The sequence below is a fragment of the Astatotilapia calliptera genome, chromosome 11 (assembly GCF_900246225.1).
Source record: "Astatotilapia calliptera chromosome 11, fAstCal1.2, whole genome shotgun sequence".
Taxonomy (NCBI): domain Eukaryota; kingdom Metazoa; phylum Chordata; class Actinopteri; order Cichliformes; family Cichlidae; genus Astatotilapia; species Astatotilapia calliptera.
Genome location: NC_039312.1, coordinates 20,088,569 through 20,108,549, shown reverse-complemented (window position 1 = coordinate 20,108,549; position 19,981 = coordinate 20,088,569). Strand labels below are relative to the sequence as shown.

Sequence of the window (19,981 nt, the reverse complement as noted above, 5' to 3'; positions counted from 1 at the left end):
TTCTTCGTTTAATATATAACCCCTTTGTAGATCATGTTTACTGCAGCCTATTTAAGCAAATAGATCACAGATTTCAAAAGCGAGAGAGAGAATTAAATCGTTATTTAGTAGTCAATCACTTTTTTGCACAGCAACGGCTCAAACGTGGTATTGACGTATGCCGCCACCTCGCGGACACTGCCGTTCATTGTGTACGGTACTTCGTTTCCATAGCAACCGTTACTGCCAAACCACTGTGTTAGCAACGGTTGACTCGTGCTTATCGTGACTTCAGGGTTCGCTGTAGATTTGCAGTCAGTGAACACTGCAGGGTTCGCACTTTGACAGAAATATAGCATTTTCTTAGAGAAATGATGGCTGAGACAGGCGGTGTGACCAAGCTAGACGTCTCTGTACTAAACGCTGAGCAGCAAGAGAAACTGCGACAGTTTAAGGTAACGTGTTGCATTTCTCAACGCTAAAATACCACCTTTATTTGTAAGCTATGTCCTGAAATGCTTTTCGCATTGACTCAGATCAAGACGAGAATCGACAACGAGAGGTATTTGAGGTCGCATCCCGAAGTAGACGTACTCATAGGCGACTTTCTAAGGTCTGCTCAAGTTCACATTAATATCACAAAAATACATGCTGAATGGGGAAAAATGTTTGTGATGTTTTATTGTTGAACTTAACACTGTCTGCTTTAAGTTTAATTTTGTTTGTATTTATTTATCTTACAGCAAATGTTACATTTCTAGGGTAATATGCAAACTTTCATTGTATTTTCACTGTGTATAACATATTATATTAATAACCTCTGTACATTCAGTGGAACCAGCTACCCTTTCAAAGAAATGTATGAAAGATTACAATGTATTTTACAATATAATAATACAATATATGTATACCCTGAAAAGGATTTACACCAATATATGTACTGCAATATGGTTTCTGCTATTCAAGCTTAGTCTCTGTATCATATTTTTAACACATGTTACAACCTCAGTATTAAAATCTGAGTTTTCCCTGCTTAAATTGATTTTGGAGCTGCCAAAAAAGGTTTTAACAGCCTCAAAAAATAAAAAAATAATTCAATAATTCTGGAATATTTAATCTAATATCCGAGCAATAAATGGGAAATATGTGCAGTGATTTATTTAAACATGCATGTGGATACAGTATGGAGCAAAGTACAAACGATTTTACAAAAGTTTTCTTGTAATTTTGTTAAGTAGTATTCAGGAATAGTTTTTCGAGGCTTCTTTAGGACATCCCAGAGCTCTACTTTAGATATTGTCTGCCTTTTGCAACTAACAAATAAACAAACAAACAAACTTAAAATAACCATTCTTTTGATGGACTGACAATGAGCCCAAGTCCAAAGAATAATTTTAAAAGGCCTCCAAACAGCCCAAAGCTTAAAGCACCATCACTCAAGTCTACTTGAGCAATAATTTGTCATTTGCCACCTCTCCTCACAGGGATGTGCTTCACAAACAGCCAGCTGACATTCGTGAGTTTGCTGCAGGTGAGTTGTGTGCAGTGTGCATCAACACCAAAAATGGCCAGTTGGTCACTATTATTTATTTTCACATTCATCCTTTTGCCCAGTGTTTAGTTAGTGAATAAATATAAATACATATTTAAAGTCTGCCACGTTTTTTTTTTTACAATTTCTCTCTTTTGTTGGACTTTTTCAGATCACTTCTCAAACCCAAACCTTGAAGAAACTATTCTCCCCAAAATGGAAGGAAACAGCGAGACAAACTAAAACACTTCCAACAACTTCACCTATGTTTTCTCTATATTGATAAAAAAAATTTATGGACTATGTTTTTTGGAACAATGATGCTGCTTCAGTTGCTCCATTGTCCAGTTTGTGGACAAGGGTCCTAAAGGGTTTTATGCTTATTTATTAATCAAAATCCTTAAATGTATAATTACCTTGATATACCTTGAGTGGTATTAAATATTTTGTCACGTCACCACAAGTATTTATATAAATTACACAATAAAATGTTTTTTAAAGCCACGATCCACACTCTAGAAAGCCATACTGACAAGAAAATGCAAATTATTGGTTAACCTGGCTGATATACAGGAATTATTTATCAGTCTAACCCTTGAAGACAATTTAAGATAAGCTTGTCATATAGTTGTTAGCAGAATACACAGATCTAGCACAACCTGCCTAACAATAACATAATAACATTTTTCAAAAAATAAGTGTTTAAATACAAGTATCTTTAGATGCCTAACTAACTAAATTTTACAGCTGTAGCATAAGTTTAAATTAGTTTAATTTTAGTTATTTGGTTGTTTATTAGACTAGAAAGCAGAAAGAAAGCACTAATACCACTAATATAATTAATGTAAACCTTTGGTTAAGCAAGGGGTCGTGGATATTAGGAATCAAACACAGACACCTAAACCATTTTTAAATTTAAAGAATCACTTTTTCCTCCTTCACAGTGTAAGTTCCATGTGCATTGGAGGTGGACAGAAACTCTTTCCAGGTAGGCGGGCCAGTTTATGATAATCCTTTTACAGTGAAAATAGGATCGACTTGGCTAAACCAAAAAATTACAGAAGGTAAAAAAGTATAGGCCAACTTACTGCATTTATCTGGTGCTTCTTTTCTTTTTGGCAACTATTCTCTGTGATTATTTAAATCTTTATAGACAGATTTTCTATTGTTTGAATGGTACTGCCAGTAACAGTAAGCTAATAAATAAAGGTAATATTAGCTAACTTAAAAAAAACAAGCAAAGTAAAGAATTAATTCGGCAGCCATAAGCAGAAAAAAGTTGGACAGCTGAAGGTAAAAGACATTAAGCAAGAATATTTGCATTATTAACTTTTTTCACCTTCCTATAATCTTTACAGGCATTTTTTGATGTGTAACAATAGGCTAATAAGTAAAAGATAGCTCGTTAGCTTACTTAGCTAAGTTAACAGAAATTTGTTTTAACATAGGGCAAGGAGCTGGTGGCACAGAAATAGTGAAGGTAAATGGATCAATGTGAGCTGAATACACATGAAATAAAAACATCCGTATAAGTTCTTTATTGTTCTTGTAACCATTTCAGTCTTTTTAGGTGTATGTGGAAAACGGCTAATGGTAATAGTAGGCTAATGAGTAAACATTTGCTAACCCGTAACTATTAGCTCATTTAGCTTATGTTATGTTTGGAAATATTAGTAAGTAAGTATTTAATATTAGTAAATGTTAAATTAAAAAATTTGAGCTTAACACTTGACCAGACTTAAACTGACATGAGTGCGATTACTTGGTTGGGGTGTGTTTTTATTTTGATGTCTATTTCCGTTTCTAGTTTGGTCTAATTTGAAGAAGAGTTAAGAAGGAATTCAATTTAATTTCTTTATTGATTTTAACATAACAGTTAGGTAATAGTGTAATTATATTTTAACGAGAAAAGGATGTCCATCTGATGTATTATTGTAAAGAGACAAGGATTTAATTGTGCCCCATGTGTGATTTGCTTTAATCCCATTTGAGCTATTTAAGCTCAGCTACATGGACTTCTTTGAATACTGCTTGTTAGGAACTAGTGAGGCAACTGCACAGTGCTCAGTGCTCTAGATATTATGATCAATCTTAAAAAATATTATTGCTCTAGTGTCCTGTCAGATATTTTAATTACTTAATAGTACGATGGGTGAGCTATTTACTGTTTTTTTAATAGTAGCCTTACCCACCAGTGGCAGTTGTTTAATATTTATGTGCTTTTGCCCTGGAAAATGTAAATAGTCTTTTTTTGTTTTGACTTCACACTTTTATATGAATAATACTTGTATATGAGCTGTGGTATGTTTATCTTAAATACAATTTAACTGAGATATTATCATGACATAAACTCTAAATAAACATTGTGCTTCACTGAATTTATTAGAATAACAGCTTCAGAGTTACCAATTATTACTTTTATTAATGATTTGTGAATGATTTTATTCATAACTTTTAGGTGAATTAATGTTCTCTTCACCAGACCTTATACGCAATTACAGCACTTAATTTTTGTTGACACTTGCTACTAATGTAATTTAACTAGTATACGTGCACAGCAGATGAGAATTACATGATATACATACATGCCCATACATGATATGATCAAAGCTCCTGGACCACTCACACATTAGACTTATTCCAGAGGAGGTTTGGAGGTCTGCAGTTAGGCAATAGGCACGCACTTGTTAGCCCTGCTCTGAAACTTTAAGCCACCTCAGCAGCAACTTTGCTTCTTTATGGTTGAGCTACTGTGGTTCCTAAATGCTTCCACTTTGCAATTTCACATATCGTTAATCGAGGAGTATCTAGGAGAGAGAAAATTTCGCAAACTTGTTGTAATGTTGGCATTGTATTATAATGCCACACACAAATTCAATGAGCTCTTTTTAATTACCCATTCTTAAACAAATGTTTGTTAAAGCAGAGTGTTTAAATGCTTGATTTTGTCCACATACGGTTTTCTATATAGTTTATGCAAACAAATAACAGAATTTTATAAGACCAGATTTATATGTCACTTCACAATTTACCCATTGAAGTGTCCTCTTTCAAGGTTTTTCTTCTGTAGCACGATGTTTGTTTGATTCATACTTGATAATAACTATGCAACTCAATATAATGGCAAAGTAAACAATAATAGACACACATGCAAAAGTTGTAGTAAGTTTCAGTAAGCTGCAGTACCAGCAGAGAGAGATATTTTATTTTGAACATGAAAATATCACAGAAAAGTGTTTAAATAGACATTACCAACAGTTACATGTAAATACATACTAGTAGCCTAGCTTAATTGTTCAAGGACCCTAGATTCATACCTTCCTTGCTCGCCAGCGACTTCTTGGCTTTGAATATAGTATCTCCCCCTGCTGGTACTGCAATTTCTGCATGTGTGTCCATTTCACACTTAGAATAGGCAAAGCGTGAAATGGACATGGTGGACCAGCATGTCTATTAGATGCTTTGCTGTGATATAGGATTTAATTATGAGATATACTGTGTATATATAAAATGTGAAAGTTGATGTTTCTTTTTCTTGTGTGATTGGAGGAACTTAAGAGCTTAATCGCACCAGACACGCCGTAGCACGTTGTAAAATAGTTAGGAGGTAGTAACTGTGGGGTGACAGTTCTAATTTTGCTTAATGTTTTCTTATTTTTTCTAGAACTGCAATACACACATGATTGATTGGAAAAATCTGAGTTACATGAATGTAATAATGAATACTCAGCGGTGTTAGCAATGAGTAAAGACAAAACTGTTTTGACTTATTACTGAGGTTTTGCCTGAAGAATCAGAAATTTTGTGAATTCAACGTGAAACTTATTTTGATTGTTAAAAAAAGCAAATACACACACACACACACACACACACACACACAGTGCTGTATTAATGCCGTCCCCCTGCTTTGACTGTGTCAGTTACAGGTGGACATCCTCCCAGATCACATTAGTCACGAAGTACAGGCACAGAGGACGAACACTCTTATGCTTATGCATCCTGTTTTTTCTCAGATCTACCAAGGAGAAGACTGGTAATCTGTAAGTAACAACTAATTTATATATTCATAAGTTGCAAAAGTTATTATTTTTTTTCTTTCTCAGTTCTTGTAATACTATTATTTAAATTTAACTGTAAACCTTTACAGATCTGGCACAGATGAACATTTATATTTTAATGTTTTGTTTTTCTCGCTAATAGATGATATAATAGTAAAGAGGACAGATATGCTCTAAATCCTGCTCTTACATACACACTGTTGAGACTGCGTGGTTAAAACACTCATTTTTGTTCTAATACTCTTTTCATTCTTTATTATTCATAATCTGCTGAAATATTTAAATGAGAAGAAAAATCTCTGTAAAGTAAACAGTGAATTCAACATAACAGTATACAAATGTTGGTGAAGGGAAATCCTAATGAATGTGAACCAAATACATTAAAAAAAGGTAAAAATGATAGGACAAAAGAAGAGAAGACAACAACGTGGTGCTAAAATATTGTTCCACAGTACATTGCGTGCATTACCAAACCTGTTTTTCACTGCAAGTTATCCTCCAAAGTCCTCAGAGATTCCCAAAGGATGAATAGCTCACACGGTTACTAGGAAAGTGTGATCATAAATCCTCACTGGAGGAAGTATATCACAAAACTGGAGGTGGCTCACATAGAGACAGTTTCAACAACAAGTGAAGACCAATGAGGATTAACTGCATGCAACTAGAAGTGAAATTAAAGCCCAAGAAAGAAGATCTGTGCCAAACATGTCATTTGTGTTCATGTTAACACATTATGTAATACCATCCTGTCGAACAGACGCACAGCCTATCCACATGGCTCCGAAGGGAGGAGCCTGTTTGGTTCTGCTCATCTTGGCCTCTGCAGTTTTCGGTAAGCTCCAAAAACATCACACTCAGTATACCCGTTTTACCCCTTTTTTATACTATATGTTTGTTAATGTAAATATGTGTTCTCATAGGCACATAAACATACATGTATGAATGCTATTAAAAGTGTGTGTTCATTAATACAAACCTTTACGTGTCTGCCTAGCTCAACTTCCACATATGGGGCCTCAAGAAAAAGCTGAGTTAGAAAAAGTGACTGAAAAACTGGTAAGGTGTTTTCTGAATTTCACGTCAGTAGAAATTTATTTTTCAGGCTTAAGAGTAGGGCTGCAGCTGTCGATTATTAAATAATTAAGTATTCTCATCAGTTTATCGAGTAATCCGATATTGAATATTTTTTATAAAGAAAACATTTTCTTAAATCCCAAAATAAATAAATAATCACGGTAAAAAAAATAAGGTATAAATGCAGCCAAAACTAAGATAAAAAAAAGTGAAAGAGCCTTTACGCTGTCTTCTTAGAGATCTTTCTTACATTAGTAGGAGGCTTCATGTGTATTTTTTTTTTTTGCATGTATTTTTTAGTGTGCTAATAAATGAGTGTTTGTGTGTCTGTAAGCCTTTAAAGAAAAGAGCATTAAGAAAAGTGCGTATATCAACATTCTGAGGGCTGAGGTTTCGTCAACCTCCCATCAGCTTTTCCCCAGTAAAGCCTTTAATGGAGCGGGTGAAACACTGGCATTTACATAGTGACAATTGAATCATAGAGTCATGCATTAAACAAAGCATCAAAACGAATAAAATGTGTTCATATTCAGTTTGGGGCCAGTGATTTTATTTTATTTTTTTTCTTCATCAGATGAAGAAGTGCTACTATAGAGGTAAGAAAACTTTCAATACACTTTTTAAAGAGAAGAATGTGTATGTGTGTAAAGTACACCCTCTTTCACATTTTTATACATCACTGCGTAATAAAAATAATCTGTTCATTAAAGAGTCTTTAAGTTAGGCAAACACAACCTCATATGTACAGCAACGCATGACACATTAATTACAAAAGTACACCCTTACTGCTTCCATAGGAATTAAGAGGATAAGTCCTACCAGCCTGGTGCTTCAGCTGCCCTTACTGACGCAACCCCCAAAAAGGGATTCGTGTCTCCGACTGGAATCGAACCAGCAAACCGATCATTCTTCTGTGAAAAACATTGTTCACAAGTGTAATACAGTGGTCCCTCGTTTATCGTGAGATGTACGTTCTAAAAATAACCCGCGATCTGTGAAATCCCAACTTTATTTTTTACATTAAAACCCCTCACTACACACTTTATACAGTTTTCTCAGACAGGCTCGAAGATTTTCACACTTTTCTCTCTTGTTTAAAGACCCTCACAGTTTAAGCCTTCGTAGAAAAATAAGTCCAGTATTATATAATGAAACCAAAGATCAAACCCTGTTTTCAGGTCCAGAACATGGGAATAGAGCCTCAGTGAGAGAATTCAAGGTTAACAAATCAATGATATGGACGTTGAGGAAGAAAGAAGAATGAGTTGAGTAAAGTTTGACTGATCTGACTATTTTGTTGCTTAATGCGTCTCATACTGTGGTGCCTTATGGTCTGAAAAATACGCTAACTTCCACCTTCCTTTAGCATGTCTAGAAGGCTAACCTTTTGTGCGATGGTTAGCATCGTCCTCTGCCTTTTGGGTGCTAGCGCAGGTACCTTTGATAGTGAAAAAAACGTTTCGTCAGCATTGTTGTGTTTGTGAGGGAGAAAACTTACAAACATACAGTACAGCACTTCACAGTCACACTGCTAGAGATAGAAGATTTATATAAATTTGACAAGCTGAACACATTCTGTACTGTACAGGGGACACGGCACGGAGGAGATTGATTGACAATGGTCTACAGCCGACCAGGACGCAGAACACAAAGCGCTGTAAACAACAAAAAATCATGCCAAAAAAAGATCCGCGAAAAGTGAACCGCATTATAGCGAGGGACCACTGTACGTTCAACATAGTTGCCAGTCCCAGGAGTGAATTCCTCTGCAAAATGAATAGCTTCATTAAAAAATTAACATGTATAAAATCTTGGAACTGACACAGGGTGTACTGAAGCTGAACCTTAAAATGTTTTGTTGGAGTAATTGTAATGTAACTCCAGTCACCATGCTGAATTGGCGTCAGTGTGAGAGTGTGAGTACCCTGACCACATTCTGTAATATGAGCCACAACTGATATGTGGCAAATGGTTTGATTTTACAGGATACCCAGAGCCTAATTTGATGCAGGTCAACAGTGTCTTCAACTCCAGGTAATTCGTTTTTGTATTTTGTTGCTGTCCTGAAGAATCAAGTGGTCACTTCAGTTATCACACTTATTTGGACTGTTGTGTAATATTTTTCTTTATGCTTATCCACTTTTTGTCGTCACCCCACTGAAACTCTTTGTGATTTCCATAACTCAAGAAAAAAGTCACCGTAGATTTTCAAATTGATACCATAGATGCATCTACTAAAAATTGCGGACAAGCTCAAATCTCAGTGACCTCGACTTAAAGGTCAAAGGCCAGAGGTCAAGTTTTCTGAAAATGTTGTGAATGCAATAACTCAAGAACGAGGCAATGTGGGATTTTTAAACTGATACCATAGGTGCATCTACTATAAATCTTGGACAAGTTTGAATCTGAGTGATCTCGACCCCGAGGTCAGAGTAAGTTTTCTGTAAGTCTTTTGAACGTGATAATTGGGAATAATTTAGTTCTCTTGTCTTTTTTGTCCCTCAAGTTATTCTTTATCAATTTTGTGCATAAACAAGGAAAAGAAATGTAACTAACCAACTAGTCTAAAACTTGGAGACATACTCCTTCAACGCTTATCTGCCGTTAAACCTAAAAATGAGGATTCGGTCCCAGCTAGTGAACTTCAGAACAAGGTGACATAAGATTTTAAAATTGGTACCATACATGTGTCTACGAGGAGGCTGAGGGGTAACACTGGTGGTTGCCAGTATTTTCATAAATAAGTGTAAAGAAAAGATTTGCTTTTGCTTTTTGCTGCAAAATGTTAGTAAATAACTTATTGATAAGCTATGACATTGGTATTTAACTCCATCTTAAGAATATGGTTTTGCCTGGTCAAATGTGTCTAGTTAATCAAAGGATATTTGGTATATTTCATATGTGAAAACATTTATTCTCATCAGCTTTTATTTGCTCTCTCATTAGCCTTAGTGGTTCTGTGCAGAACAGAGATGCTAACCAGTCGAACGCCCTCCTTTCCACTTTTCGTCATCTCCTGACCTCAGTCACTACAGGAACAAACATGAAGTCATTTGGTCAACTCCCCGTGGATATTTCACAAAAAATGGTTTGAAAATATAAACATCCATACACCCATAATCACACATACTGTATAATCTATCTCCATTTCCTTAAAAAATATAGCCTTTTGAAATCGGATGATTCTTTTTGATGCACTCTGTATTAACTGAAACATGTAATTCATTTTTTTATGAGTACCAGGTTAGTCATTAAAGTCACTGATTATTTAAAGCAGCGCTTATTGTCTTATTAATAGTCAGTATGAATTTTTTGTTGTGCAGTTCTGACCGTTAATGTTTTTTCTGTCTGTCTGTTAATAGACTAACCAGATGTGGAATTGCAGCAATCTTCCAGGCATGATTGAGGTGATGAGAAACTATTCTGGTGGCATATCAAAGGCAAGGGAAACCCTCCCCCCAAAAAATAAATGCAATGGATAAATTGTTACTGTTTTTTAACAGTCTTATCATGTCTGCCATCTATCCTTTTCTCCTAGGAGGATTCTGGATGTTATATGCAAGCGTTTGCAGCCCCTCTTTCCTGGGCAACTTTGACCACACAGGATAAAAACAGCATGGACTCAAATGACTACAGAAAACTGATGTGGGCTGTTACACCCATGGCGGGGCTTATGCCCTTCCTAAAAACAAAACTTCTGATGAACGTAGATATCCCAAAGCTAAAAAACATGTGAGTATGCTTTTATGGAATAATATTATCTGGCTTTTTCATAACCTTTCCTATAAATAAACCTGGTGTTGTTTCCAGGATGGACATGTTGAAGAGTATGTATGATCGCATACCTCCTGGTCAAAGGACTCGTGTGGCTGAATGGGCGAAAGATCAGATCACCCAAAACTACTTCAACTGTTCAATAAAGCCATGGGTTTACGCAACATTAAGTAAGAAAAGTCAGAAATCAATTGATAAAATCTATGTACACACATACAGTTCTGTTAGCATAACTTCAGAGGCTATTACAGTTTGATGGCATTTTTTATGTGAGAAAAACTGTAAATTGACTCATGTTACTTACGTTGGGACTTCCATTATACCCAGAACCTGCAAAACCCTGACTCTGATCTATGTTAAACCTTAATTTGTAGTTTTATCCCATTTGAACAATTTCTGTTTCAATTTAGTAAAATTTAAATGACCATACAGACAGATCCACCAACACACCACAGTCTCGCAAATACATTTTAAGAGGCAATTAAGATGCCTTGTTTTCTACCTCATTTCTCTCGTTGCACTTCTGATAAGTATAAATGTGCATTGTAAAACCTTGATTTATTAATAGAGCATGTGGATATCTGCTCCCCTTCACTGGAATGGCTGAATTTGGAAGCACTGACTATTTTGGGACCCTACCTGTCCTATTTACCACCAAGTGATGTTAATTATTCTTCTAAAGTAGAGGTAAGAGAAGGATAAAGAAGAAATAAGACATGGAAGAGAAAAAAACAACAAGGTTATAATTTTTTCCTGGTTGGTCTGCTTTGCTTTGTCTTCTAGCTATGCAAGTTTTTCTCTTCAGCTAAGTTCAAAACCACGATGAACCCCACTCTGAGTAAGAAGTTGCTCCATAGAATCCAAGAGTGCTTCAGTTCACAGGAGTTTCCAGAACATGTGGAAAAGTGTGTATACATTATTGATGTACATTAGCAGGTGCAGGTGTTAACAGTAAAAATATTGATTTGTCACTATGGGGAAAGCCCAGAGTCTTCTTCTTTTTTGCTCTAACATGTCTGCTGTGAAAGAAGTGATAAGAAGCATTTCAGGAAAAGGATCTAGTTGTACATAACATGTCATGTCATTTTTTAAAAGACTGCCGAGTGGTTTTACTTTACCCGCTACATACCAAAATAACACAACATCACTGAGGTTTCTGATCTTAGATCTTATAGGGACAGAAAGAAACACAAGGTTTCACACAAAAATGTGTGAAGGATTTGAAATAATCACTACGTTGTCTGGTATTTGAATCTCCACAGACTTGGCCCACTGGCTTGCTATTATGATCCCCCAGAGTTGAATGCTAACTTCAGTGGGAAACTCCTCTCTCAACTGGACCAGTGTGACAGCTCCCAAATCAAAGGGGTATTTTTCACTTACGCTTACCCAAACTTTCACATTTATCTTCTTTGATCAAAGATTTGAATTGTTTCTTGAATCTCAATAGTGTCATAATTACTCGTTCTCTCTTTTATCCTTCCCAAAACACAAGCTGAAGACACGGCTTCTCAGTTCTCTGAGGTCACTGTCAAGCCCTGCTCAAATAATACGAGACTTAAGCAGTACTGTTACTGCATTGTCTGCCAAAGAAATTGCTGCAATCCCTGCCACCAGTCTCACACAGGCTCTCAAAAATCTGGGACCCAACATCCGATGGACAAGGAGCCAGCTGCATGCTCTTATCGAGAAACATTTGGGTGAAAAGAAAGTGGGTGGATTCAGCTGACGGCTTGTGTCAGATAGCTGTCCTCATTGCTTGATACTTACCTCATTCTGTTCCGCCTCAGTGTAAACAGATATCCGGGATGGAGCTGATGAAACTTCAGCCCGTTGCAGAAGGTTTGCCAAACTGTATACTGAAACAGGTAAAAGCTGTAGAGGTCCTGAATGAGCCAGAGGGCCTAAAGAACATCTCCAAACGACTGAGCAGGGGACAGCTAATGGCCATGCTGGTAGGGGTGAGTTCTTCATGTTTCTTCATTTCATCACACCAAATACATTGCGTCTTAAGCAAAAAGTATGTATTCTTTCTTTGATTTAATTTCTAAACATATTCTTAAAAGAATTAAATGTTTTCCTGTAGATGCTTAAGGAAATGCATCCTCCTGCGCTGGTGCCAAAGTTGTCTTCCCAGTTACTTAACGTCGTTTCTATTAACATTTTGGCCGATGCAAATGTCACCTCTTTGGACCAAGTGACAAACAAAACTTGGACTCGGTCACAGGTAGTGATGCTAAGTATGCCTTAGGCAGCTTCTTTGTATTATTTTGTTGAGTTTTCTAATTTATTTACTGTTACCATCCATGCATTGCTGTAGTAAGTATATGACTGATTTTGTGATTTTCTCTTTTTACTCAAAAAATGGTGCCACTTGTGGTGTGTTCTTACTCAGGCAGCATACCTGGCAAAGAAGATGGCTGACCTAAAACAGCTTCAATTTAGGTGAGAGAAGTATGCTGCTGACAAAATATCTGAAACTCTTTTTGGCAAAAAAAAATCCTTCTAATAGAAAAACAGAAAGTGCATCCAAAGAATTTATTCACCTAATCGTTTCTACAGTTTTTGCTTAAAGCACTTGACTTTATTACTTGATTCATCAGCAAATCTCAGAAATATTTCTCTATACCTGGATATTTGCCACAAGTGGTAACATGACTTAACTGTAACAGAAAACATTGTATTCATTTAAGATTTAGAGCTCTCTGTCTAAACTTGTCCATATAGGTTCTTGCTGAAGCACCTGAATTGGCCTATTGACTCACTGCCACCCTCATGGATCATTTTTATTGGCAGTCCTTTGACCTTTTTGAAGGATTACAAGTACAGAGAGAATACATTACTGCCTTAGAGCAACCTGTCAATGTTATTGCTTTTCATTGAATGCGTAATGCACGTGAACAGATTGCAGAGCTTATAAATAGTACAAATATGCTGCTGAGATTGTCACTGCAAATATAAGAATAGACCCAAGTTTTTATGTTTATGCAAAGTCTGACAAATATTTGTACACAGAAACGGTTCATAGAATATACATGCATATATATATATATATATATATATATATATATATATATATATATATATATATATATATATATAGATATATATATATATACATATTAGTGCTGTCAGCGTTAATCTTGTTAAAATAACTGCATTATTGCGGCAAATCTCCATTAACGAGTTATTGCGGATCGCCCTGTGCGTGGGGCTGCACGGCATCAGTGTGTTGGCACAGTTAGCTCATTAACGCATTAGTCTACAGCTCTTTGGCCCTCACTTTCTGCCATGTAAACGCAAGTGTTTCACTTACATTTGTGACTTATTTGATCATATCTTGGAGCACCTGTGTGAATGCAAAGTACAACCACATTAAGACCAAGAGCCCCCAGTACTGATATGTTTTTTTTTCTGCAGACTACTATAAAATCGAATTCACTGCACCATAAATTTCCTTACTACTTAATTTTATTCATTTAGTTGTTTCTGTGAAGCTCTTTAAGATTATCGTGTGATCTTTACCAAAGCCTTTAATGCAGGTTTACAATTTTCTTTGGTGCTTAAGTTATTGTCATGTTCTTGTTACTGTGTTTGTTGCTCCTTCATCTGAAACATTGTTGTCTAACACAGGAAGATGCGTTCGGTCCTTCAGGGCATAACCTGTAAGATGATTAATGAAGCTCCTGACAGCGGTGTAATGGAAATGGCTTTGGCCATGGCAGAGTCTCCAGAGTGGCTCTCCAAAGTTCAGGTAGGTATTTACTCACACATAAACATCTTGTCTTTACATAGTGTGTGCAGTCCGCACAGAATAACTATTATAACAAACATGTTTCTAGGCAGGATGTGCTGCCAAAAAACTTTTTGCAACTTTGGTGAAAAAGAGAGCAGACTATTTCAAAACCATCACTGAACAGGAACTGGATAAGATTCCTTCAGCTTTGCTTCTTCACCTGCTGTAAGCAAATGGTGTATTTACTAGTTTAAAGTTTGTTTAGATTTTTTTAAGTTTGTGTTGAAATCTGTTTTCTCATTCCTTTTATCGTAGCCCTTCAGATGTGGACGATTTGCCTAGTTCTGTCTGTCCTATTTTCCTTGACAAGATGGAAGAAGCCAACATCAGCTCTTTGCCTCTTAATTCCCCGTCTCGTCCTGCACTCACCAAGAAAGCCCTGTTCTGCCTAACCAATGTACACTCAAGGATACACATAGTAACAATAAGTATTATCTGATAAATTGATCCGCTTGTTCAACAGCAGTTAGAGATGTCTGCTGTGTTTTTGTAGGGGACAGATTTATCCAGCCTCACCGGTGGTGATCTGCCCAAGCTAGGGCCCCTCGTATGTGAGCTGCAGCCTTCCCAGCTGCGTCTAATGAACCCTGATGTCCTCAACTCCGCTTTCCAGGAGATGGCTTCCTGCAAACATATTCCTCAACAATACAGGGCAGATATCATTAAGATGGTTCACCAGACCTTTGGGTAGGACACCCTCCTAATGAGCATTAAAGTTAATACAAAGAAGGACCATAGACTGTATATAAAAGATGCACAAAGCTTCCAGAAAAGTTATGGTTCTTACTGAATATAACATGAAGTTATATATATATATATATATATATATATATATATATATATATATATATATATATATATATATATATATATATATATGCTTTCTTTTTGAGTGAATAAGGGGAACAAAGCCAGTGTGCTTTGTGTGTGTGACATCCAGCTTACATACATACATACATACATGTTTTGTATAGAGCCAAACAAAAAAGCTAAAGTAGTAGTCTTGTGTACTTTTTTAAAACATCTGTAGAAATTCTTCTGATTGGACCGAGGACACTGTGGAATCAGTCGGTCCCCTTCTTCTTTGTGATAAGGTTGCCACGTCTGCTCTACCCAACAAAGTGCGTATCTGCCTTGTCCATTACATGCAGCTCATCTTGTGTTTGTTTTTGTCATGTTCATTATTAAGTCACTCAGAACTCAGAAGTGACTCTCCTGCTTGTGATTAAAAATGGATATATATTTTCAGTTTTTCTTGATGTTGTCCCTCTCTGTATCTCCGTTAGCCTTGGATGAAGGATGTTTTTCGCTACATAAAGTCACTGTCCTCTGATCCTTCAGATGCCCTGAAAAAGAAAATCTTTGCTCTTACAACCACTAGATCAAATGCAACACGTAAAAAGAGGGGTGAGAAGGAGGCGTGCTTTATCTGTTTTGCAACAATTCAGTTTTATATTTCTGTTTTTTGTAGTTCTTGTGTCTCTAACAGCAAGAGCAACACTGATCATGGTAATAGCAGCGTAACTTTTTATTTGAATCTCTGCCACAGTTTAGTTTTTAGTTTGAATTAAAATACATTTTATTTAAAGTGGTTTTTAAAAAGCCTTATGATTATATTGTCTATACCTGTAGAGATCCTGAGAGAACCCACTGAGAATTTGATTCAAGAACTGGGAATGGATAATGTGTACTGGTCAGCAGGAGAGCTGGATAAGATGTCAAACAGCACTTTCCTGGCCACTGTAGAAATACTTGGAGAAATCCCGAACTACAGTGCAGATCAACTGGCTGTGCTCAGCAAAAAAGCTACTGAGGTACAGTGAGACACAGTCATCTTGGTTTCGTTCATTCGCCAGTCTGTTTTTTCTTTCCAGCATTTCTAGTTTGAACAGTTGGCTTTGATTCGGGGACTCACAGTGAGATTGCCGCAGTAATAAAAAGTTATTGTAAATCAAGGTGGAACATAAAAGTTTTTTTCCACTTTCCCACAATTAATAATAATTAATACAGCTTCACTAATGAAAGTTAAGGTGTACATTTTGAATATCAATATTTTAATATTATTGAACCAAGATCCAATTGAGCAGTTATTATCCCTGTTTGTCTTAACTGATAAACTGACCTAGGTATAATTTGCTCCGCAGCTTAATGGAAGTTAGAGAGGAATAACGTCTGTGTAAATATCCAAACAAATAAAACGCTGCACTCTTCTGGTGTCAAAATTAAAACGCAATCTGTAACTTCTTAAGGTTGCATTTGCTGGTCTGTATGTAGAAATCCTATATTTAGTTATTTTGTGTTAGTGTGAATATTTCTGTATATTTCTTTAGGCTTTTGGCCCCGTGTCACAGATGAACGAGGGCGTGGTCATACAGCTTGAATGTATAAATCAGGGTTTTTCTAATTCTGACCTGGAGAATCTCCCCTTGCCAATGGATATTGTAGAGGGAATTTCCCGCTGTGGGTGGACTCAATCACAGGTGAAGCATAGAAACAGCATTGCATGCTCACCGCTATATCGATTACACACATGACATGACTCATGTGCCAATAGATGGAGTCGTTGTGGAGGGGAATTGCCAAATATAACAATCTGAAAGCGCAGCAGCTGGGAGCTGCAGAGATGGTATCACTGAACCGGCTCATCTGTGGCCTGAGCTCCAGCGAGATCAAACAGCTCAACATCAGCGCCTTCAAGTTTGTCCACCGCACATCTCACTTTTCATTTTATTTAAGTCACCCATTTTTCCAGGCTCTTATTTTCACAGATTATTTTTTGTTAATCTAATGATCCGTGACTGCCCACAGCCCATCTCCTCCCACCTCTGCAACAGTAGTGAAAGTACTTTTGAGAAGTGAAAATTCAAGTGATATCCTGTCATATGCAGATAAAAGAAATCTTAACCTCTGCCACTCATTCAAGACTTTTTAAAAGTTTCTTTTTTTTTTATTTTTAGCTGTGATGTCTTCTTATTTCTGAAGCAGTGATCATAAATAGTTCATAAATACTTTCTTTCTGGTCAGGTGCATAAACAAACCTTTTTTTAGAGTAGACTCGTTCACAGGTAGTGATGCTAAGATTATTTTAACTTTAAAGAGCTGCACAATGATACAGAGTCACAATTGCACGATGTGTGAAAGTTTGTGTTTGTCACAGGAGGGCTGTGGGCTCGATGGATGGTATTAAGTGCTCCTTTCAGATTTTACAGCAATTAAAAACTCTAGCTGTGGCTGCATTTGGGAAACCCAGCACCTGGACAGAACCACAGGTTGCAGACTTGGGCAACATACTTGGTAAGATAATATCTGCAAACAAAAAAAAACCCCATTGGAATATTTCATAGAAATACCTGTAAAGTGTCACCTGGGAGAGAAATTAGCTTTCACTTTTGGTAATGTTTTCATCTGTGTCCCTAAGCTGGGCTGGATGCATCGGAGCTGGCTTCTTTGGACCCATCTGTCTTTCCATTTGTCAGCAGGACGTGTATCCCACTCATCCCTCCAAACAATTTTGCTGTAAGCAGCTTTTTATTTCCTACTATTGTTTTTAAGCTAGAAGCCAAACCTAGAGGCCAGATTTAACAAATACATTCACTCGAAATAGGCCTACATACAAAAACCCTTAATTGATATTTTTACCAATATTTTATAAGAGAAAATTTGAGCTCAGGTGGACTGAGCTCAAATGTATACTATGTTTTACTTTTATTAGGCTCACTCCATTTCAAAGCAGATCATAAAAATGTAATTAGTTACAATAAGGCAGATAAAGGTTTTCACAGGGTACAGTGAAAGACAACAAATATTGTCATTATGAAGAGGATAAATGCATCACTAATAACATTGAAATTAAAGTTCGCTTGTTCTACGTGTGTGAATATATGTCAGTACAAATTTTAAATGCAGGACTTTTATTTTATTAAATGTTGTATGCCTGTTTTCCCTGCAGGTACTCTCTGCTGCTCAGCTGGAGGCCCTTGGGCCTGACAATGCAGCAATGGTGACCACTGAACAGCGAAATCTGTTGAATAATGATCAACTTGACACAGTTGAAACGGCTCTAACTGGTTTTCGTAACCAGGCACAAAGAGCTGTTCAATCAGGTAAAAACACAAATTTGCACAGCATTTAATTCCCACGTTCTTCGTCATCTAAATATTTTGAAGTATTTGGAACAAGTTAAATTTCATCCTGCCATTAAACGCTGCCATGTAGGCTTGGCTTATTCTGAAAAACCTAATTTCAGAGTGTTTTCAACATAAATATGACTTAAATTGTTTATTAACAATATAATAACAATTATTATGATATATTTATATATCAATATGTAAATATTAGACTTTAGTTTTAATGACCTTTGAATATTATCACTGAGAAATCTTTATATTTCACTGCTATGTCCAGGAGCTCCATCGCTGGGTGCAGAGGGGCTCTCAGCCTTCATGAAGCCCCTTCTCTTGCTTCTCATTGGGTTTCTCCTGCTGTGAGTCATCACATCCATCTGCTTAAGCTAATTACAGACCTATATTAATAATAAAATAAAATAAAAATAAACAACAGTTCAGCAATTCTTCAGGTTTATTTAGTGTTGAAGACGTTTGCACAGATTGATGTTTTATGATAATCTATACATGTTTGTGACTGTAGCTCACACGATTAGATGACCTTCTGAGATGTGTTAGAGTTCCTTTACTGTGTTATGTGTTAATAAGAAAATATATTTTATTAATTGCAGAGAAATATTTCATGTTTAATTTTCAGATGTTCTCGGTATGAGACTGTTTTTTGAAAAGTTGATATTTACTGACAAAAACCGAAGAATGATTCAACTTAATAAACGTTATTGTTACGCCAGCAGCCAACAGTGAAGTTTGTTGAAAGAAATGACCAAGTTACAAGTGACTTTTTTTCCCTCTTTCTCTGAAATGATTGGTTTGAAATTGTTTTATCAATGCTAAACACGCACAGGGGAGAGCTAACTTTGACAGGTTTTTTTTTAAAAACTGTTAGCCGTCTATTGATATTATTCATGGATGGTGGTGAGAAATAGCTCAGAACTTGCAGCCTGTCTGAACGTTAATGCAAAGTTACAACTGAGGATCACATTATGAAATCACCCACATGTAGACGTTCATTCAGCCTTTCTAATTTGAAGACAATTTTGTTTTATGGCTGAACATCTTGGCTTCAACCTTTCCAAAACCAATTAAATTCAGTTATTTGTATTTTTTCGAGAAAATGGAAAAAAAGAAAAAAAAAGAAAAACCTAAAACAAAAAAATACCCATGTTTTAGAAATAAAAATACCTTTGCAAATGTAAATATGCAAAATAGTCTGCAGTTAAAAGCAAGTGTTTGATCTTTGTGAGCTGCCAGCCTCAACAAGAGAGTGGTCAGCTGAAAAAGTATAGCAGCTCCTTTAAAAACAAAACAAAACAAAACAAAAATGAAATCCAACCAAAACATCAGGACAGAAAATACAAACATCCATCTATGGTTTATGGTTTTAATACATGAAAGTTCATAAATCCACCCTACAAACCTCAGCTGTGAACTCTATTTGATTAAGGTAGGATTAAATTTATTGGGAGTATTCTTCAGTAGTGACAAAACCTGAGGAGGTGCAACATTTGTTGAGCTACCAAATTAATAAATCTGCATTACATCTGTACTGAATAAACATCCTCTAAACAAGATAACCAGGCGTCTCGATCAAACTGGCACTTATTCCTCCTTTCAGATTTTTTTAGAACACTTGTGTTAAACATGC

General features: G+C 36.2%; 1 protein-coding gene across 10 annotated transcripts; it reads left to right on the top strand.

Annotated features, from left to right (window-relative positions):
• The first annotated feature begins 63 nt into the window (after positions 1-63).
• otoa (otoancorin) lies at positions 64-18,780 on the top strand. Of its 10 annotated transcripts, XM_026184024.1 has the most exons (34): positions 530-592; positions 1,464-1,495; positions 2,455-2,498; positions 2,959-2,990; positions 5,431-5,436; positions 5,524-5,550; positions 6,326-6,400; positions 6,563-6,624; positions 7,217-7,238; positions 8,628-8,676; positions 9,589-9,730; positions 10,005-10,082; positions 10,181-10,374; positions 10,453-10,586; positions 10,985-11,103; positions 11,200-11,321; positions 11,679-11,784; positions 11,912-12,127; positions 12,207-12,377; positions 12,503-12,643; positions 12,812-12,861; positions 14,050-14,170; positions 14,259-14,377; positions 14,468-14,609; positions 14,706-14,899; positions 15,243-15,333; positions 15,499-15,619; positions 15,845-16,026; positions 16,543-16,692; positions 16,767-16,909; positions 17,370-17,506; positions 17,631-17,728; positions 18,162-18,315; positions 18,617-18,780. In XM_026184024.1, exons 2-34 carry the CDS (start codon positions 1,466-1,468, stop codon positions 18,697-18,699), a joined length of 3,555 nt encoding a protein of 1,184 aa, XP_026039809.1. In that variant the 5' UTR covers positions 530-592; positions 1,464-1,465; the 3' UTR covers positions 18,700-18,780. The 10 variants fall into 10 exon arrangements, with proteins under 10 accessions (XP_026039807.1, XP_026039808.1, XP_026039809.1 ...); XM_026184022.1 differs by lacking the exons at positions 2,455-2,498; positions 2,959-2,990 and adding an exon at positions 64-434 and having other exon boundaries at positions 516-592; XM_026184026.1 differs by lacking the exon at positions 2,959-2,990 and having other exon boundaries at positions 559-592.
• Positions 18,781-19,981: the final 1,201 nt, after the last annotated feature.